Here is a 22,723-nt window from a genome sequence, read left to right as displayed (position 1 = left end):
GGGGAATCTGTAGATGAAGATGATCGTTCCCTTCGGGAGGTAGTGTTTAAGGGCACAGGTCCAGGGTCATCTCCTGGGGAATCGCATATTCGTAAGGTTATCCCTTCCACGACTCATGGTCAGAGAAAAGAGAAAGTAGGGGAATCGAGTTTTCCTGGTATTGGTCGAGGGAGAGGGAAAGAAGTGGCTGAGTTGGCCAGAGTGCAAAGACAAGAAAGGGAGAGGGGGAAGGGTACAGTACGTATAGCGATGGGAAGTTTGGTTGGGGATCAGGAATGGATAGATGTAGAGTAAAAGTTTGTGAAAACTCCTCCGGATGTTCAAAAAGATAATTATTTTACGTCTTTAAGGGAGGTTAGTTATTATAAGGCCAGGGGATATGGGATTATCCCGGATGATGTGTTGGAGAGGCTCTTGGGAGACTTGGAATATATGAACAAGCCTCCCAATTTTGATGCTAGTTATCTTGCGGAAGTAAGGTATGCTTTTCAGATTCCGGAGGAGTTTGAGATAAGGTTGCCTAACGAGGGGGATAGGTTGTGGCATAGAGGAGGGGAAGGGTGGGTTGGAATCCTATTAGAAGCGTTCAGGGCTGGGCTGAGATTGCCTATGCATCGGTTTATACACATGCTTCTGTGCGAGATGAGGATAGGAATTGGTTAGTTAGGTCCTAATTCTATGAGGAAAATTACTGGCTTTATAGCTAGATGTACTGAATGGGGTTTGGAACCCACCTTGGGCCTTTTTTGGTCTTTGCACAAAATGCGGGGTCACGGGGTTACTATCCTTTGCAAGAGATCCATTGAAGGGGGCTGTAACCTTAGGGGTAATATTGGTACAGGGTCCTTCGTCCAATAAAGGTTGGCATGAGGAGTTTTTGAAGTTCAAGGGGGGAGATTTAGCTTATCTGCCAGAGTATAAGAGGCCTGATGGGATTGTGGGGGCAGTGCGAAGATATGAAGTGTTGAAAGAGAATGAACATGATTATGCCGTACAGTTTGTAGGGGGGAAGAAAGAGGATTTGTGGCCAGTTAAAAATTTTTGGGACCTTGAGTTTTTAGTAAATCATAACCATAAGCATTTGACGTTTATTAGTTATTTTTCCATGTATATTTTGGGTTTTTGACTATCTTCTTTAGGGTGTATGCTTCTCTTCTCTCTTCCTTTTTTTGGTATAAGTAACAGGAATATTTCATTATTTCAGCTCTGTTACAGGATTTGCCTATCCCTGCCCATATGGACCGTGGAAGAATCTTGAAACTGGCATATGAAAGATAATTGAAGGCGAGGACGACCTTAGAGAGAGGGGATGAGGTATCTTCGGGGACCGCTGATAGCCAAGTCAGGGCCGAAGGGAGTGTTTCAATGTCCGTTGGAGGGAAGAGGCCCATAGAATCCCGTCCGAGTGAGGATGAGGTTGTTATTAAGAAAACGTGGGTGGAGGAAAGGAAGACGAAAAAACTCTTGGATCCTTCGGTTATCAGTGAGAAGAAATCGAATTTAATTGATGTGGAACCTGCTTCGGCTCCTTCTTTTGAGGGGAGAAATGATCCGAAGGTAATGCTCCCTGTGCAGAGCTTGGTTTCAAGTGTTGGGAAGCCTCATTCTAAAGAGAGTTCGGAGAAATGTACTATCCTCCGCTTTACTACAGGTAACCTTATATTTCTTGTTATTTCCTTTCTTTTTTTTTCTTTCTTTCCTCATTTTTTCTTTTTCACTATTTTATCTTTTTTTCTGTTTTGTTTACTTTATCTCCAATAGGAGCACTGGGCGTGTTTTCTCTATCTCCTGACTGTAAAAAAAACCGTGCTTGAGATAGATGAGGATGTCATTACTCAAACAAAGACTTTACTGGGAAAGGTACAGTTAGGAAATCATATGAATGTTATACGCCTAGAATCATTTTTATACGTATTTTTTCATCGAACTTTTGGTTGTTCTAATCCATGTGTGAGTTCCTTCTTGTTTTCAGTTGGGGACTCGAGTGGTGGACTTAGCTGATCGAGTGAAAAAAGGCAAGGGGAGATGAAGGTGGAGACTGAAAGAAAGGCTAAGGATGACGCCCTCGAACAGCTGAGGGAAATGAAGAAGAAACATGATGAGTTGCAGGGAGTTCTCAAGTCTGATAGTGAGGAGATAGATCATTTGAAAAAGGACAACAGAGAAAATCTTGAGAAATTGCAGTCGGAGCAAGGGGTGTCAGCAAGCCTTCGTTCAGAGATGGATAGGTTGCAGAAAGAGTTGGATGCTAAGGCAGAAGAAGTTCGAAAAGTAACTGAAACTTTGGAGAAGGTAGAGCAGGAGGCTCTCATTACTTATAAAGATAATGTGAATCGGTTCCTGGCTTCGGCAGAGTATGAGGCTTCATTATATGAGAAGGCAGGATCGATGCATGAGGAGGGCTTTAATTATTGTTTATCTTTCTTGGGTGAAGGAAATGTTGTAGAACTTGCTCGGCATAGCGTGGACCACTTTCGGGCTTGGGAATTCAAAGGGATGGAGGAGCAAGAGGAGGCCGAGGCCGCTAAAAAGAAGTCTATAGAAGAGGGGGAAGGCCGGAGGCTGAGGGTGAAATGTTCATTCCTGGGGCCGAAGATATAGTTGTGGATCAAATGGTCGTAGATGAATTTCCGGGCTCCAGCACAGTGGTCGCGGCTACGGAAGGAGGGGAAGAGGCTATTCAGGCTCAGGGCCCTCCAGTTGTGTAGAAAGAATCCATCAATGATTAGCTTTACCTATCCGACCTTGAGGTTCATAACCTTTCTTTTTCAGTTGTTTTGTTTGCTACGATTTCTTATGTATTTTCCTAAGTGATTTTGATAAAGGTAGCACCTTAGTGTTATGTCCTGTGTGACTTATGATAATTATTTGTGCATTCCGTTGGCTGGAGTTTGATATTTGTTTTAAGATTTTTAAGATTTTGAGTATTCATCGTTGTTGCTTGTGATAATTGGATTTAATTTTAAGAAAACAAATTTAAAAATATGGATTTTGAATTTTGAAGAATCTTGAATCTACTTGGGGTGCTGCCCTATCAAAAAGGAAATATTTTCTTTAAGAAATGATGATGATGATTTTTTTCCCAAACGGAGTAAATTCTTGTGGAAAATGTAAAGTTTTTTGGGAAGTGAATAATTGTGGATTCATTTATGAGGGGTAGTGAATAGTTGTGTGAAAACGAGGAGTCACTTTTTGACTGGAACGGTTGGTTGGTGATAGATGGGTTTTATAAGGGGTGTGGTTAGTGAAGATGTGATTTATCTTTTACTTCTTTGTCTATTTCTTTTCTGTGTCCGTAGGTAAAAATATGTCCTCAAGTGGGTGAAAGTCCGCAAGGGAACTTCAGCTGGAGGAATACTTGAAGGAGTCAAGGGACATCATTAGGTCTTTGTGGGAGACAATTGTAGCGAAGGAGGAACAGGTGCAGGTGCTCAGCGAGGCTCTCCGTAGGCTTCAGAATGAGAATAATGACTTGAGGATATCGTTGGGCCGTAGGCCGCGTTATCCATGATGTAATTTTAATTTTAATCATGTAATTGGTTTATGTGAAATGACAAAATAAGCTTTTGCGTTGAATGTTGGATTTAATTTTGTATTTTTCATTTTTGTGTTGTTCTAATTAATTTACATAATTGGTGAAAAAAAATTTGGGAAAATGAAAAGTTTAGTAAGTTGTGCTAATTAATGAAACGTATTAATCTGAGGGGGAGGAAATTCAAAGGGTCAAGAAGAGTTATTTAATGTAATTAATAATCCTGTGTTTAAATACAAGAAGGTAAAGAGTCACTTTGTCCTATATAAAGAATAGGTTTTCTGAGGTGAACTTTATTTTAAAAAATAAGTCTTTTCACCTTTCCCTTTCCCGAAAGCAAAAGCCAGACCTTTATATGGAGTCTCAAGGTAGTTGTTCAAGTGATAAAGGGAATAAAGCTATGAAGAAGGAGGAAGAGTTGTTGGCTACTATATCCAGGATGCAGGAAAGGATTCGCCGTCAGGATGGCAAAATCCTTAAGTTGGAGTTGAAGGTTGAGAGTTGCAAGAGATTTTAGCTTCGGTGAAGGAAGAAAACTATCGCTTGAGTATTTTAGTGGGGGATGCTTTTTAAGTTTTTCAAAGGTTTTGTTGATGTATGAAAAAATTTCTTTTGATGAATTGTATCCCATGGGGGATTAAAGCTTAAGTTTTTTAATTTTATGAAATAAAATGTCGTGTTTTGCTATTCTGCATATATGATTATTGTGGTAAGAATGATTTGAGTAATGTGCCAATCGTAAGTAAATAATAGTTTGGATTTAGAGCAAAAGGTGAATAGTTTGATATAAACATGCGTGTTTGTGCCGTAAGCATTTTAATAAATACAGTTTGTACAATAAATGTTTTTAAGGAGGAACTTGTTATAAAGAGGCTCGTTCAATTTAATATTTAACAAATGTTTATGCAAATGAACTATTTGTACCGTAGGCGGTGAGCTGCTTGAGTTGGTTTTTGTAACAAATATTTATTTAGGAGAACTTATTTGTGCCGCAGGTAGTGAGCTGCATATAATGGCGTTATAACAAATAGTTATCTAGTCGAACTATTCGGGCCGCAGGCAGTGAGCTGCATATAATGGCGTTATAACGAATAGTTATTTAGGCGAACTATTCGGGCCGCAGGTAGTGAGTGATAATTAGATTTTATATCTACTTGGAACGCTTTATTTCAGGCTTAAGTTGGAGTTTTGGACTCAAGTTGTTGGTATTTTTTATGTATTTTTGCGTTATTGTATTTCACGCATCAGTTAAATGAAGAAAGAAACTTTTCAAAGAATTATGCTGAAAAAGGATTAGAATTGGAAGCATAGGCCATTCTAAAGTTGTATATAATCTCGTTAGCTTCGCGTGGGCAGTTGAATCGCATAATTCTGACGAGCAGAACTCAAGATACGTCCAAAAGAAGAATTGTCAGAAATTTTCCAGAATGTCAGCGCGGCCGCGCCAGAACCAGCGCAACCGCGCTTCTGAAAACTCTATTCCAGCGCGGCCGCGGCCGAAAATAATGCGCCCGCGCCCAATTTCTGCCCCAGAATCCTGATTTTAGTCGGAATTAAAGATTTTGAGAGTCCTGGTCATCCTGGAGCCTATATATACCAATAAAAAGACGTTTTTAACACCCAGAAGAAAGGGGAGAGCAATAAGAAGACCTAGAGAGCACGAGAAGGCTACGGAGAAGTAGACTTTTTTTTTCTTTGATTTAGGCGATATTGGATGCTTGTTTTCGATTTGTCTTTGAACCCTAGTACTCTTATATTTTTTATTATCATGCTTTCATTGGAACCCATGGTGATGATGAGTTCAATTATGAACTAATCGTTATCGTGGGGTTCTAGCGGGTTTATTTATGGATTTCTTTAGTTAAATTGTTTCGACACCTTAGTGTGTGGTGATTGTATGATAACCTAGTATTGGTTGTGCATATTCGTCTTATGTGCGTAGCTAACATATAAGATAGCGTGTTAATCTCCATTGAAGCGATAGTGAATATTGAGGTTTAGAACTTCCCATGCTAACATAGGTTCATATATAATTGTTATGCATGATTCGTAGGTAATTTTAACCATCTTACTGGCCCTATGTAATCATGATAAATAACTTGCACATTAAACTGTTATGTTTTCAATTCTTATAGACATATAAGGACTAAGCATAATTGGTGTATATTCAACTTCTATCTCTTTTGTGGATGCTTGATAGTAGGGTATTCGTACAACGAAAGTTGGTGTTTACAAGTTTCGTGTTATCTGATTAATGTCATCACCATTACATGCTAAGGTTAAGAACAAAAAGGCTATTAAATGAAGTATTAAATGAAGTTAGAATCCCATGTTTGTCATATATATTAATTCAACCTCAATTCTCTTAGTTAATGCTATTTAGTATAATCTCTTAGTTTAATCAAAACCCAATTTGTTAATTGTCTTAGCATTGAATGATAGCCATACCATTGTTGCATAAGTGCATGAATTGAACTTAACCTAAACCAGTCTCTGTGGGAATGAATCTGATCTATATCTTATACTACTTGCGAACGCATATAGTTGCGTGTATTATTAGCGAGTGTTAACTTCCTAACAAGTTTTTGGCGCCGCTGCCAGGGACTCGATGTTAATTTTTAGTTTATGTGCTTGTCATCAGTGGTCATTAAAGTTTACTTACTCGGACTCTTTTACTTTCACGGTTTACTTGTTATGTTTCAGGTACTCATTACAATGGGAGATCCAGCAGCACGAACGAAAGCATTGATGGATTATTCTCAACCAAAGATCAATGACATTCAATCTAGCATTGTCAGGCCAGCTATCGCAGCTCATACCTTTGAGATCAAGCCTGGCATAATTCAGATGGTACAAAATTCAATTCAGTTTGGGGGTGCTCAATATAAAATCCTAAGATGCACATCAGGGATTTCATAGAGATTTGTGACACCTTCAGGTTCAATGGTGTGTCTGAGGATGCGGTGAAACTGAGACTGTTCCCATTCTCTCTGAGGGACAAGGCTAAGAGTTGGTTACACTCTATACCAGCTGGTTCAATTACTACTTGGGAAGATCTTGCTCAAAAGTTTCTCACTAAATTCTTCCCTATGGCGAAGACGGCTGCAATCAGGAATGCTATTACTCAATTTGTGCAGCAATCGGAAGAAACTCTATATGAAGCTTGGGAGTGCTACAAGGAGATGCTTAGGAAGTATCCTAATCATGGAATGCCTGATTGGATGATCATCAATTGCTTCTATAACGGGTTGGGAGCACAGTCAAGACCCATGCTCGATGCAACATCAGGTTGAGCATTATGGGCAAAGAGCTATGAGGAAGTTTATGATCTAATTGAACTGATGGCTGCTAATGAATATCAGTATCCAATCCAGAGATTGCCACAGGGCAAGGTAGCAGGAGTTCTTGAAGTGGATACAACTACAACTATCACTGCTCAACTAAATGCGTTGTCTATAAAGATCGATTCTCTAGATAACTATGGTGTTAATCAAATAACCATAGTTTGTGAGCTGTGTGCAGGTTTATATGTGACGGAGCAATGTGCTATATCAGTGAATCAGCTCAGTTTGTGAGCAACTTTCAGAGATCACAGCAACCAGTTCCAGACACTTATCATATTGACAACTGGAATCATCCTAACTTCAGCTGGAGCAACAATCAGAATGTAGTACAACAATCTTATCAACAGTTTGGATCCAATCAATTCAACCCTCCTGCTTTTCAGCAACAATTTGCACCAAAACAATAACTCCAACTTCAACAACAAACTCATGATGCAGGTCAATCTTCGAATGAAAAATCTGAATTGGAGGAGTTGTGGCTTATGTGCAAAAACCAGGCTCTTATATGCCAAAGCCAGGCTGCTTCTATTAAGACTCTGGCGAACCAAATAGGGAAAATTGCTAATGCCTTATTGAATCGACCACCAACAATGCTTCCTAGTGATACAGAAGCCAATCCAGGCAAGAGGAAAGTTGAAGAACAGGTGAACTCCATCACCTTGAGGTCTGGAAATTTCACAAGCCCCCAAATTCAGCAAGATAAAGAGCCTGAAAAATCTCAAGTTTCAGAAAATGCAGTTGTGGCTGAAAAAGTGGTGCAGAAGGATGTCGAGGTGGAATCAAGGAAGAAAACTGTGGAACACACTCCTCCTGAGGGTACTGCAGGGGAGAAACAGGTCTATCCTCCACCTCATTTTCCTGAAAGGCTGTAGAAGCAGAAGTTGGATAAGTAATTTGCTAAGTTTCTGGAGGTGTTCAAGAAACTTCATATCAACATACCTTTCACTGAAGCTTTTGAACAGATGCCTAGCTATACGAGGTTTATGAAAGGTATTCTCTCTTGGAAAGTGAAGCTCGATGACTTAAAGACCATTGCTCTTACGAGGAATGCAGTGTTGTGCTGCAATAGAAGTTGCCTCCGAAGCTTAAAGATCCTGGATGCTTCACTATTCCTTGCACCATCGGAAACTTGTCGTTCGACAAGTGTTTATATGATTTAGGAGCTATCATCAATCTGATGCCCTTGTCTATCTTCAAGAAGCTTGGTTTGCCTGATCCGAAGCCGACATATATGTCCTTGCAGTTGGCTGATCATTCTATTACATATCCATGAGGCATTGTGGAGGATGTGTTGGTCAAGGTGGACAAACTCATCTTCCCTGCTAATTTTATAATTCTTAATTTCGATGAAGATAAGAAGATTTCCATCATCTTGGGAAGACCATTCTTGGCTACAGGACGAACTATGATCGATGTGCAAAAAGGAGAGCTTACGATGAAGGTTCACGATCAAAAGGTCACATTTAATGTGTTCAAGGCAATAAAGTTACCCACAGCTAAAGAGGAGTGCTTTAAAGTAGAGTGGGTCGACTCTATCATAAATTCAGAGCCTGAGCAATTGCCAAACTTGGATACCTTAGAGAGATCCTTAATAGGGGAATCAGTTATTAAAAAGAAAGAAGGATCAGAGCAACTACAGGTTTTGAATGCACCTCCGTGGAAGAGGAAGCTGGATATGCCATTCGATTCTCTTGGGTTAGAAGAGCTGAAAATTTCTTAGGAACGTCTCGAGCTGTTTATTGAAGAAGCTCCCACACTTGAGCTCAACCTACTTCCACATCACTTGAGTTATTCATTCTTAGGTGCACCCCATAATAGGGGGTTGGGATATATTTTTAATGATGTAGAGGGTAGCCGAACGAATCCTCTAGTTGCTACAGAGGGTTCGTCTCATGTGCAGCAAGTAGTTGATAGGACTAGTGTTGGTGATGAGCAGTACAGGCGAGTAACTAGGCGTATGGAGGCCATGCATGACATTCACCGTCGTATTGCTGCAGATTTGACATAGGCTTTTGGGCACTATTTTTCGAGCCACTGGTGTCGAGGTTGATTGGCCACCTGATCTTCCACCTGAGGAGGGTGATCTTTCCGACAACTGGGTATGCCTGAAATCCTTATTATTACCTTCAATGAAGACATTGAAAATTTTAAGTTTGGGGGTGATAATATATGGATTAGTTTGTGTGTGTCCATATAGTTCATATAGATTCATGTTACATATAGTTGTATTTCATTCTTAGTGTTGCATGATTGTTCATATAGGACATTAATGTTTGTTTTTTAGTGTGATTTCATATAGCTGAATTTGCATGCATATTTAGCATGATCCCTTAAGATGAACTATGCTATTTGATAATTGATGTTGATTTGAGTGTGGTGATGATGAATAGAGGGATGTTTAAGTCCTAATGAATTGATTTGCATGCTAGAAGAAATATTTCATAAAGTCTTATAGGGTTGCTTTTGATCTAGATCACAATCATATTTATTTTCTGCTGAGATTTAATCACTTGGTTATATTTAGAATTTGTGATATTCTCGTAATGACGTAAAAATACTGATTTTTTTAATCTGGAGAAAAGCTTGGATTTCATTGCTAGTTGTTGTAAGGCTAGGCGTCAAATGGCTAGTAGTTGGCTCATAGTTTTATGAGTAGTCTAGGGTTGAATGAGATGGAGAGAAACACACTCATTCAAAAATTGTTGAAAAAAAAAGAAGAAAAAAAGAAAAAAAAAGAAAGAAAAGAAAAAGAAAAGAATATGTGTTTATGCATAATTGATCAAGAGTGAGCTCTTTAATACTCGAGTTATTAAGTTCTAGGGGATTTTGTGCCTAGTGACCTAAGGCTTTGATAGTCTGGGATCCGCTAGCCTAACGCTCGCTACATGGGTATTATTGCATAAGTCTTTTGGGACCTCATTCATTACACGGTCAAATGAGCATGTTGTTATGTGTTCAATAATAGCGTGAATCCCTATATAACTCTAGTAAAAATAAGGTGTTGAAAGTCATTATGCGTTTAACATATATTCTGTTTATAAATTTGTGATTGTTTTAATGAAAGATAAGTAATGGTAATTGATCTAGTTTCGAGAGTATATCTGTTAAGCATCCACACACGCATGTTCTGGTTTGTGAGTTGATTGGTGAGATTTATTCGAACTCTGTTTTGAGTTATTGCATTCTTAGAGGCGTTGGCTTATTCATTTGGTTATGGTTATTCTGAGGGGATTTATTACATTATCATTTAGTTGTATTCATGTAGTTGTATTCATACATTAGGTTTATTTTGTAGTTTTGAGTCTGTTTATGCTTGAGGACAAATATCGATTCAAGTTTGGGGGTGTGATAAGTAGATTTTATATCTACTTGGAATGCTTCATTTCAGGATTAAGTTGGTGTTTTGGACTCAAGTTGTTGGTATTTTTTATGTATTTTTGCGTTATTGCATTTCAGGCATCAGTTAAATGAAGAAAGAAGTTTTTCAAAGAATTATGCTGAAAAACGATCAGAATTGGAAGCCTAGGCCATTCTAAAGTTGTAGAGAATCTCGTTAGCTTCGTCTGGGCAGTTGAATCACCTGATTCTGACGAGCAGAACTCAAGATACGGCCAAAAGAAGAATTGTCAGAAATTTTCGAGAATGTCAGCGCGGCCGCGCCAGAACCAGCGCGCCCGCGCTGCTGAAAACACTATTCCAGCACGGCCGAAAACAGCACGCCCGCGCCCGATTTCTGCCCCAGAATCCTGATTTTAGTCGGAATTGAAGATTTTGGGAGTCCTGGTCATCTTGGAGCCTATATATACCAATAAAAAGATGTTTTTAACACCAAGGAGCAAGGGGAGAGCAATAAGAAGACCTAGAGAGCATGAGAAGGCTACGGAGAAGAAGACTTCTGTTTTCTTTGATTTAGGCGATATTGGATGCTTATATTCAATTTGTCTTTGAACCCTAGTACTCTTATATTATTTATTATCATGCTTTCATTGGAACCCATGGTGATGATGAGTTCGATTATGAACTAATCGTTATTGTGGGGTTCTAGTGGATTTATTTATGCATTTTTTTAGTTAAATTGTTTCGATACCTTAGTGTGTGGTGATTGTATGATAACCTAGTATTGGTTGTGCATATTCGTCTTATGTGCGTAGCTAACATATAAGATAGCGTGTTAATCTCTATTGAAGCGACAGTGAATATTGAGGTTTAGAACTTGCCATGCTAGCATAGGTTCATGTATAATTGTTATGCATGATTCGTAGGTAATTTTAACCATCTTACTTGCCCTATGTAATCACGATAGATAACTTGCGCATTAAACCGTTATGTTTTCAATTCTTGTAGACATATAAGGACTAAGCATAATTGGTATTTATTCAACTTCTATCTCTTTTGTGGATGCTTGGTAGTAGGATATTCATACAACAAAAGTTGGCGTTTACTAATTTTGTGTTATCTGATTAGTGTCATCACCATTATATGCTAAGGTTAAGAACAAAAAGGCTATTGAATGAAGTATTTATTGAAGTTAGAATCCCATGTTTGTCATATATATTAATTCAACCTCAATTCTCTTAGTTAATGCTATTTAGTATAATCTCTTAGTTTAATCAAAACCCAATTTGTTAATTGTCTTAGCATTGAATGGTAGCCATACCATTGTTGCATAAGTGCATAAATTGAACTTAACCTAAACCAGTCTCTATGGGAATGAATCTGATCTATATCTTATACTACTTGAGAACGTGTATACTTGCGTATATTATTAGCACGTGTTAACATCCTAACAGTGAGCTGCATATAATGGCGTTGTAATGAATATTTATTTAGGTGAACTATTCGGGCCGCGGGCAGTCAGCTGCATGTAATTGTGTTGTAACAAATAGTTATCTAGTCGAACTATTTGAGCCGCAGGTAGTGAGCTGTATATAATAGCGTTGTAATGAATAGTTATTTAGGCGAACTATTCGGGCCGCAGGCAGTGAGCTGCATATAATGGCATTGTAACAAATAGTCATCTAGTCGAATATTCGAGCCGCAGGAAATGAGCTGTATATAATGGCATTGTAAGATGGTATTACCCATGCTGCAGGCCGTATGCTGCATATGTAGGATTTTTAATAGGCAAGCTTTGCAAGAGATTAAGCCCGGGCCGATTAAGGCTTTAGAAATAAATGTAAAAGATACCGTCAGTCTAATATTCATAACAAAATGTGTTAATAAACGTAGGCTTCTATTTATAACAGTTATATTATGTCAAACTAGTTAAAAAACTTACTGATAAAAATGTTTGAGATGGGTGGCTTGCCAGGTGTTGGGAAGGGGTTCTCCGGATAATTGAGCAAGGTGATATGTTCCTGGCCGGGTAGCCTGAGTTATAATATAGGGGCCTTCCCAGGTAGGGTCCAATTTTTTGTTTTTGGAGGAAGTGGAGACTGAAGTGACACTAAGTACTTGATCTCCCACCTGAAACTGTCGAGGAAGAATTTTGCCAAACTGAAGAGCAGTTTTCTGTTTGTAATTTGCCATATGTATAAGAGCATTCTCTCTTCTTTCCTCGATTAAGTCTAAGTTCGTCCGTAAATCTTGTTGATTCAGTTGAGAGTTGTAATCTTGGACCCGAGAGGAGGATTCTCCTATTTTTACGGGTATGAGAGCTTCAGTGCCATAAGTGAGCCGAAAGGGGCTTTCTCCGATAGGCTTGCGGGTATCAGTGCGATAGGCCCATAATATATTTGTTAATTCTTCTACCCAAAGTGCCTTTGAATCCTGAACATTCTTCTTTAAACTTTGTAGGAGGGTTCTATTAGTGACTTCGACTTGACCATTAGATTGGGGGTAGGCCACAGAGGATTTACGGTGTTTTATCCCGTAGGCTGTTAGATTTTCCTCAAATTCAGATTCAATAAACTGCCATCCATTATTAGTAATTAAAATACGGGGAATCCCAAACCGGGTGACAATGTGTTCATGGAAAAACTTTCGACATACTGCTGAAGTCGTATGAGCCACGGCCTTGGCTTCAACGCACTTCGTCATATAATCAACGACTACCAGCAGGAATCGAAAATTTCCTTTGGATGGGGGAAAAGGTCCCATAATATCCATACCCCAAATGTCAAAGGGGATGGGGGATAAAATAGCCGTAGGAAAAACCGGAGGCAATCAGGGGATTGAAGTGTGAAACTGGCATTTGGCACAGGTCTTGACATAGTTCAAGCAATCTCTCCTCAAAGTAGGCTAATAGTATCTTTGTCTAATGATTTTATGTGTCAGGGCTTCTCCAGACGAGTGGCTTCCACATATTCCCTCATGAACTCCGAGCATGCAATAGTCTGCTTATGCACAATCAACACATTTAAGAAGGGGTGCTAAAAAAGATCTTCGATAAAGAGTATTATCTATAATGGTGTATTGTGCAGCTTTAGAACGTAGCAATTGAGCAGCCCTTTTGGTTTGAGGGAGGATCTCCTCTTGCAGATAGAGGTAGATTGGAGTCATCCAATTTGGGCGGTAGGAGAGTACTAATATTTTCGAAGCAGGTTCAGTCAGAGGTGTTACCGAAGGAGATGTCAGCAATATTTTGTAAATACCTGTAGACGGGGAGTGATCTTCGTCGGTGGATAACTTTGCTAAGATATCGGCTCTTTGATTCTCCTCTCGCATAATCCCTTCAAGGGAGGCAATGCAAAATTCTAGGAGTTTGGCCCTAGTTTCTTTAAGATATTTTATCATTAGAGGGGATTTGGCAGTAAACCCACCAAGAACTTGGTTGACTATAAGCTGGGAATCACTGTAGGCCTTTAAGTGTTATACTTGAAGAGCTTTGGCTAAATGTAGACCCGCTAGAAGGGATTCATATTCTGAGCAATTATTGGTAGCAGGGAAGTCGAATCTTATAGATTGGTGGACTTCGAATCCTACCGGGCGTATCAATAGGACTCCAGCTCCACTGCTGTCTGAGGTAGAGGATCCGTCAACAAATAACAGCCATGGAGGGGGTAGGTGTACCAACTCAGAGGAGTTTTCCGTAGTTGTTTTAATCAGCCAAAGCTTGACCCTTGATGGAAGGACAAGGTAGGTAGGTGATGTTAAATTGGCTGAGCTCTACAACCCAATTTACTAATCTTCTGGAGAGGTCTGGTTGTGAAGTACCTTCTGTAGGGGCTGACTGGTGTATACTTTGGTGTCGTGTCCTTGGAAATATGGTCGGAGTTTTCTGCTAGCAAGTAGGACAGAGTATGCCATTTTTTCAATAGTGGGATACCTGGTTTCTGCATCCCGTAAGACATGACTGACATAGTACACAGGGAATTGCTTACCCAAGGGGCCACGACTAGATACAAATACAGGGGTTCTCCAGAAAGAGGCTGGGAGAGAATCGGCGGAGATGATAAGTAACTCTTTAGGGAGTCGAAGGCTTCTTGATACGAAGGCGTCCACTACACTATTCTATATTTGTTCACTCCTTTCAGTGCATCGAAAAAGGGGATGCTTCTTTCAGCCAACTTAGAAACAAATCTCCGGAGAGAAGTTAAACATTCATTCAACGACTGAATCTGCCTGGATGTTGTTGGGGGGCCCATTTCCAGTATAGCCCTAACCTTCTCTAGGTTAACTTCTATCCCACGCCCACTGATCATATGGCCTAGGAACTTCCCACTAGCCACTCCAAAGGTGCATTTGGAGGGATTCAATCGAAAGCCATGATTTCGAATGGTTAAGAAGGTTTCTTTCAGATCATGTAGAGGTCCTTCTTCAAATTTAGACTTGACAATCTTGTCATCTACATATACTTCTAAATTTCTTCCAATTTGGTTGGAGAATATCTTGTTCATGGTTTGTTGATATGTAGCTCCGACATTCATTAATCCCATTGGAAGAACAGGGTAAGCATATACCGCTCGATGGGTAATAAATGTGGTCTTAGCTTGGTCTTCGAGAGCTAGCTTAATTTGGTTATACCCCGAGAAGGCATCTAAGAAGCTCAAGAGAATATTTCTGGAAGTGGCATCCACCAACTGGTCGATAGTGGGAAGTGGATAATAATCTTTGGGAGTAGCCTTTTTTAAGTCAATATATTCAATACAAACTCTCCATTTGCCATTAGTCTTTCTGACCAACACAACATTCGATATCCATTCGGGAAATTATATCTCATAAATAAAATTGGCTTTCAATAATTTGTTGATCTCCTCATCTATAGCTTTCTGTCTTTCAGGTGCGAAATTTCTCCTTTTCTGCTTGACCACGGTTTTATTGGGATCGACATGGAGTTTATGGACAGCGATAGATTCATCAAGGCCTGGCATATCTTTAGGCTTCCAAGCAAATATGTATGGGAATTCCCGCAGGAGTTGAATGAGTTCTTGCTTTAGAGAGGGTTGAAGGTGTGATCCGATAGAAATACACCGAGTGGGATCTTTTTCTACTAGCTCAATATTTTCTACGGGTTCCCCCGGTTCAACTTTAGGTGTACGATGAAGTTCGACTTTTGTTAGGGAAGTTTCTGAATAGGAGAATGAGCTTTCAATCAAGAATACTTGCGAAGTTTCGTCTTGTGAAGTTTTAGGCGTCTTAGAGGAGCTTCCTTCTTTCGGTTCTCTGTAGGCTTTCCTCTTCTTAAGCTGAGTCTGAGCTAAGCTTAAAGAAATAGAGTAGCAATATTGAGAAGCTATGGGATTAATAATCAGTTCACTAGGTCCCATAAGAGTAGGGAACTTCACTTTCATGTGAGGGGAAGATATGATAGCTCCTACGAAGAATAAGGTAGGCTGCCCAATGATAGCATTGTAGGGAGAGGCCATGTCAATGACATAATATTTAACTATGCCTGTTACTTCTTGTGGAGAAGTGTCGAAGGTAGTGGGGATGTCAATAGCCCCCTGAACGGGCACGACATGATTTCCAAATCCGTAGACAGACCCCTGTATGTCTTCGAGCTTCATGTCTTCCAGGGGAGTACTTAAGATCATCCTTCCGAGACCGTGTTTGAAGATGATATCTACGGAGGAGCCATTATCTATCAAGACCTTCTTGACATCCTGGTTGGCCATATCAAGAGTAACTGTGAGTGGACCATTCTGGCAAACACCCTTGGGATAATCAGCATCTGAGAAAGAAATGGAAGTGCCAGTAAGGCGAAAGGCCTGAAGCGGGGGCTCTATTTGCATGACCTCACAAGGCGTCATGTTTCCTCCTACAATCATATCAACCACATGCCAGGGCGGTGCAGCTCTTGCGATACCTTCCAGTTATTGAGGTTTCTGACGGTCTCGAGGGGGAAGATAATCATTTAAGAGTCCTCTCTTCACCATTCTCTTCAAGAAGTATTTGAGGGAGGTGCATTCATCTGTGTTATGTCCAATTCCCGTATGGTAATCACAGAAGCGGGTTCGATATCTCTTCTCTGTGGGTGTCCTCATAGGATTGGGCAATTGAAAGAATTCTTTGGTCCTTATTTGTTGAAGTATATAAGATGGGGTTTATGTTAATAGGGTAAAGTTGGGTTCTTCTTGGATATGTCTGGGGATAGCCCTCTGATATATAGGGAAGTTTCTTTGGCCTCTTCCTCGGAAGTCTTCCTTCCCATCTACCTGCATGGCCCTGCGGCCTGACGAGGAAGGTTCTCCTCGAGTCGAAGGATAATAAGCACGAAGGATATAGGCCGAAGCTATGGTGTAGGCTTTAAAAAGATCTATAAGCTCTCGATTACACGGTTCCCTGTAGTAATCTCTGCATTCTTGATAGTTCATATTGCGGATGAAGGAATCCACATCACTTGTCTGTTTTAATTCTCTGACTTTGGAAACCGCATTCTTAAATTTCTCAATGTAATCCCGTAGGGTTTCACCCTGTTCCTGCTTTACATTCTCTAGAGATATCGTATGAACAACATGGGGGGTATTAACACGGAATTTTGATAAGAATAATACCTTAAACTCTTCCCACGAGCTAATAGACATGGGGGCTAAACTTGAAAACTAAGTCCTGGCGTAGGCTTTAAAGGTTGAAATGAACAGTCGACATTTGGTAATGTCGTTGTACCTATGACATATCATCAAATTTTCATAATAACTTAAATGATCATTCGGGTCAGAAGTACCATTGAACGATTCCAAGCCAGTGATCTTCACTCCAAGATTGATGGGGGTAACTTCCAAGGCTTCAATGAAAGGTGATCCTCCCGTGGCCGTATCCGCGGCAGCCCGTGGTATAAACCTTCTAGCCTGGCTAGGCGAGTCGTCATGTCTTCATGCCTTTCCATGGGGGTAGTAGTTCGATGGGCCCTCCTTGGTTGATAGGGGGACCTCCTGACTCTTCGGGTTGGGTTTGACAGTCCATACCGGGACCCTCCTTCATCATGCGAAGTACCATCGCCTGACGATTGAGAAGAAGGAGTCCTTCGGGCCCTACAAGGAGGGCGTTCTCCAGATCGAAGGGTGTTGTAGCTAGGATAAGAGCCCTGGGAATATTCATCTTACAAATTTGGTTGAGGATATTCAGGTGAGGGAGACCTAGAGTGTCTTCCAAGATAAAAACCGGAAACGGCTTTAGGGTAATATTGAGGGTGATGAGCTTCTTGTTGATTTGCAGCCATATGTGCTGTCAAATGATCCATCTGTTGTTGCATATAATTCTGCTGAGCCCTTAAGTTGGACAACATACTATGCGTAGGAGAATTATTAGGTGTTTCTGAAGAACTGCCATAAGTGTGGGATTCATTGTCTGATCCATTACTCATTTTTCTTTAAGGGTTTTGGAAAAAGAAAGAGAGGATGTCGTTGTGGTATGGTGATTAGTATTCTTTGTTAGATCCCCGGCGGCGGCGCCGGTTTAATACCGTGTTTATGATTTTCGTGTGTGGTCCGTAGGGAGTGTATATTTTTTAGTTGTCTTGTTGTGTCCCTCCCTGTTTTTTCTCCTTGGTTTTCTTTTTTATCCCCTATGATTAGCCGGCTGTCATCTAGCTTAGTAGGGGGTGACTATCATATGCTACTTCGACACGTGGAAGGTAGAGAGAAGGGGAGGCTATGACTTGGTACTCTGGTGAATGACACTTGTAATGTTTAGAGGATAAGATTGAGTTGTGGGGCCAACGGTCTACGGAAATTGAGCTTTCGACAATAATCTTTTGTCGTTGGTAGTTTGTGGATATTTTGACTTACGGATTTCGAAGGTGTACCATGCCTACGGTGAACGTAGGTCATTCATTAAGTAATGGGTTTCATGGAATTAAGGGGAAAGGTAGTTTGGAGAGTCATGTTTCTATTTAAGATTCTTGCGGATAAGGCCGTAGGGAGACTGACATCAATGCTCTTAGTTCGTTCCTATCAGAATTGCATGACTTTTTTTTCCTACATCTTTTTGGCTAAACGGCGTTGCAAGACTTGAGAGTGACGAAAGAATTTGGCGTACCTTAGACTTTTTTTTAAAATAAACTTCAAAAACTTTTTGAATAGCTAATTTTTTTTTACAATAATTTAGATATAAAATAATATATAAATTGTATATACAAATTCTCAACGTGTTAACTACAAAATAATTTTATTCTAAATAAAATATGGATGGTAGAGACTATTAGAAAATTCAGTAACATTAGAACTGATTAGTTGAAAGTTTTAGAAGAGATAAAAGAAAGAAAAGGAATAATAAGCAATAAAAGGTACCAAAAGAAATACTTGAATAATAAATTAAGTTGTCAGTAAAGTTAGGTTGAATTTCCAGAAACGAAGACCCTGGAGGAGTGGGTTAATGTCCTGAGTCCATCCGTAAAAACAAGAGTTGCAGAGGTGCTGCAGTTGGGTACAAGGAAGGAGGGGGGTGTTGTAATGAATTAACAAGTAGTAGTAGTAGAAGTATATACCTTCTTGGTTTGCATATAATTTGAGGAGGTGAAGCTTGTTCCTAAAAAGTAGAAAAAGTAGCTGTGGACTTAAATGTTTTTAGCCCCAACCCTTTTGGCCACTTTCGGTGGTGGTGGTATCTTTCACTGTAAATTCCTAAGAGCATCTTTCGTTTTATGGGAAAAATACGAATTCAAGCATGACATTCACACATACACACTCTCTAGTCAAAGATTTAGTCAACAGTACATGACAAGAGTGAACATGATGTTTAAAAATCCCAATTTTTGGGTGCAATGGCTGAAAATACCCATTTTCAAAATACATGGCTGAAAATACCGTTTTGGATACGCATTTTGTAATTGGGTAAGTGTAATACGTATTTGAGAATTGAGTATCTAAGAAATTACTAAAGATACGCATTTGTAGTTTGGGTATTACCATTGAGATACGTATTTGCCAAATGCGTATCTTAAAAAAAATAAAAAAAATAAATTGGATACCCATTTAACAAATGCGTATCTAGTACAAAACACGATACTCAAATGACAAATACGTATCCAAAACGGTATTTTCAGTCATCCACTCCAAAATGGGTATTTTCAGCCATTCACACCAAAAAATTGTTATTTTTAACATTTTTTCCAGTTATGACAAGTATCTCTTTCTACCCCAACGGTATTATGTTTAGGAGATGTTCAAGATATCCAGTTGTTTCAGCATACTTGTAGAAAGCTTTTGTGATATAAGTAAAGATGGATCTCCGTGAATTCATACAAAAAACCCTACTATATATAATATATGCAGGGGGCACAATGTTTATGTGCTACGATATGGTACAACAACTGATTGTCCCCGCCTTTATATGTATATATTGAAAAAAACATTTTATGTTTGGGCCTAAAACAAGGCAAAATAATTGTTTTACATATTTTTTAATATTATTTGACACTTTTTAAAAATTGTAAAATGAACTAATCTCACTGTTCTCAGGCAAAAATTTGTTCTCAGATCAAAATAATAATATGTACAGAGAATAATATACATGTATATAAATTTAAAAGCGTGATATATGCATGTAGTCAAAGTTGATACCACTACCACCGTCTCCTTCTGCAGTCCTATCTGTTTAAGTACAAAACATATAGCGACGAGGAACTTTAGCTGTCTTTTTTAATGAGATAGGTCCCACCACCCCACCACCATAGAAATAAATACTGGGAGCTAGCTGCCATTTTGGCAGGTGCTTCAACTGCTAGCAATGCATGCTGCACCTGCATTTGAATTCTTTAGCCCCTCCTCCTCCCCTCTCTGCACAAATGACTCAGGATTTCAGGGTCAAAGATGATAAATAAATACTTACAGACTTCAATTATATACTCATTTAAGTGTTTCAGCTTTGTAATGCCTGCACAATGTTACACAAATACATGCAATAATAAATAAGTAATTACAATAATTGTAGTTAATTAAACAATGTGTGCAGGGGGAGACAGACGCCTTAAAAGTGTAAACTGAGAGAAGGGGGGGGGGGAGGACAATTACAGTAGGTACAAAACAATTGACTCGCGTTCTTATCTTATGTTGTTGGCTTTGAATGCAAGTCCATCAACCCCAACCAAACCAAACCCTAGCCTTATCTTATGCTGTTAGGCTGTTCCATTGCATGTGGCATAATAACAATAATATTATTGTTGTTGCTATACACACACTCACTCACACAACATTCAGCATTATCAATTCAGCTATCATGTACAACAACAACCACAACAATAACAAAAACTCCTTCTCCTCCGACCACAGAAATGTTGTTGGTAACATGACTAGTCCTAGAATCTCATTTTCTAATGATTTTGTCGAATCTCATTCTCGTCTCATGAACGTGCATCCGTCACCACTACCTCCCGTGTCTTCGGACTTTGAGTTTTCGGTGTCTAATCATTCCATGATGAGTGCTGATGAGCTTTTCTCAAAGGGAAGATTGTTGCCGTTTAAAAACAACAGTCAGCAGAAGACAGTAAGTACTCTAAGAGAAGAGCTCCTTACTAGTGGCGAAGACGACAATGTGGTTGCCAGTTCTAGTGGTAAGCCACCTAAGAGTGGACGGTGGAAAGGGCTTTTGGGATTGAGAAAATCTCACAGTGCCTCAAAAAAACAGCCTGACAATAATAATAGATCTGCTTTTCTACCTCATGATAACTCCCAAAACTTCACTGGTTAGTTTTTTTTTCCTATATCAAATTCATTTACATTACACACGTATAAATACCTTCGTTCAAATACAAACTAATTTAGCGTACCAAGTATATATAAACCTTGATATGTAGCTCCGTCACGAATTCTGCTGAATTGATGATTCTACCCTGACATTTTTTTAGCTGTTTTCTAGAATCTGTCGGGTAAATAATTTCATGCTTGAAACATTTGTAACATACATATTACTATTTACAAAAAGCACCGCCTGTATAAATACATGATCTGAGTAAATAATATATATGAAATACTCCCAAAATTTCCAATTTAAGTTTATCCCAAAATGTTTGTCCACTTAAATCAAGTTTTTAATTTAAGCTTTGTTATGGACATTAAAGAATAAATATAGTAAAATTACTAAATAGGTAAAAATTTGGATTTTGATAAATGGACAAAATAGATGGGACCGAGGAAGTAGCACAAATTTTTGAACGGTCGATTTTGCAGTTGACAGTTATGTATTTGACATATATAAACTGTAGCCTTTTTCACTATATACTTTTTGTATTTTGTTGCAGGAAATTCAGAATAAGGGGAAGATGATAAAAATGGATGGTGGTGATTGGAGGAGTTTGAAATGTAGCACATAAGAAATTGTAAAGGGCGTGCCTGGGCGGAGGGTAATTTTGTATGTTTTTGAAGAAGGAATTAGCTAGATTAATATTATTATAGAGGGGGGGATGGATATTAATTATTATGACTTTTTTCATCACAACTAATTTTAATTACCGGCCTTGTTTAGGGGTGGCAGGTAATTGGTAGAGCCTAGCTTAGCTAATTAAGGTCTGGTTTGTTTGTAATATTAGAGGAATTAATTTTATTACTAAAATTTGTTGTTTCTCTTCTAGTACTTTAAACTCTTGTTTTGATCTTCCTCTTCTACTTATTCCACCAACCAATTTAAACTGCTGTCGACACAACACTACACATCATTCAGTACCCCTGGAGAAATTTGATGTGATTTATCATCCCATCGACATATCCTACTATATTTATATGGACTGCTTGTACATTTGCGTCCAGTCACGTGAGGATGCTTGATAAATGACATTCTACTCTTCTTTCTTTTTATTAAAATCAAGATTCGATCTTCACCTTTACTAGCTACCAAAATTTAGAGCATCTTGAATTCTTTTAAGTTGTCATATAATTAACAATATTATATTATTATTTTTATATATTTTTTAGCATTTTTTAAAAAAATACTTAAACACTGCACAGTTGATACACCAAGATATCAATTTCAATAATTTAAAAGAAAATAACAAGTGTAATATAAATATAATATTTTAATACAACATTGGAACAAATAAAGTTGGCACCCTAATTTAAGGGATGTCAATTTTTTAAAAATCAAGTTGGCACCGGATGTCCCTTCACTTGACAGCCGACATCCAACAACTTTAACCAGAGTGCTAATAAGAGTGGTAAGCCGTGTTATGATATTGACATCCTTCATTGAAGATGCCCTCGGGAAATTTTTCCTAGCAATACTACCAATGATATTGATCGAGTATAGCCGAGCAATTAAGACCTTTTTCTCGATACTAGTCTAGCTTTTCGAAAGTAAATGTTCGAAACAGTCATCACTCCGTGATTCATAGCATAACAAACATTCATACATATTATATTTAATATTCGTGTTCGCTGTTCGGAAAAGCATCCTGATGAGATTTGAGAGGATTGGTGATAAGAATTGTGAATGTACTTTTGACTGCATGGCGGATCTAATATACATGAAACAATAA

General features: G+C 38.9%; 1 protein-coding gene and 1 non-coding gene across 2 annotated transcripts; one reads left to right on the top strand and one right to left on the bottom strand.

Annotated features, from left to right (window-relative positions):
• Positions 1-6,636: 6,636 nt before the first annotated feature.
• On the bottom strand, positions 6,637-6,743 carry LOC141723240 (small nucleolar RNA R71). Its single transcript, XR_012576225.1, has one exon. It is a non-coding gene; the product is annotated as a small nucleolar RNA R71 (small nucleolar RNA).
• Positions 6,744-19,874: 13,131 nt separating this feature from the next.
• LOC141716857 (uncharacterized) lies at positions 19,875-21,803 on the top strand. Its single transcript, XM_074519030.1, has 2 exons — positions 19,875-20,938; positions 21,494-21,803. The coding sequence occupies exons 1-2, from the start codon at positions 20,320-20,322 to the stop codon at positions 21,505-21,507; spliced, it is 633 nt and encodes a 210-aa protein (XP_074375131.1). The 5' UTR covers positions 19,875-20,319; the 3' UTR covers positions 21,508-21,803.
• The last annotated feature ends 920 nt before the right edge of the window (positions 21,804-22,723 follow it).

The sequence above is a fragment of the Apium graveolens genome, chromosome 4 (genome assembly GCF_009905375.1).
Source record: "Apium graveolens cultivar Ventura chromosome 4, ASM990537v1, whole genome shotgun sequence".
Taxonomy (NCBI): domain Eukaryota; kingdom Viridiplantae; phylum Streptophyta; class Magnoliopsida; order Apiales; family Apiaceae; genus Apium; species Apium graveolens.
Note: the sequence above shows the minus strand (reverse complement) of the source record. Positions and strands in the feature narration are given on the sequence as shown.

Coding starts and splice junctions, on each gene's coding strand:
- LOC141716857 (XM_074519030.1), top strand. CDS start 20,320: ATGCAAGTCCATCAACCCCAACCAAACCAAACCCTAGCCTTATCTTAT.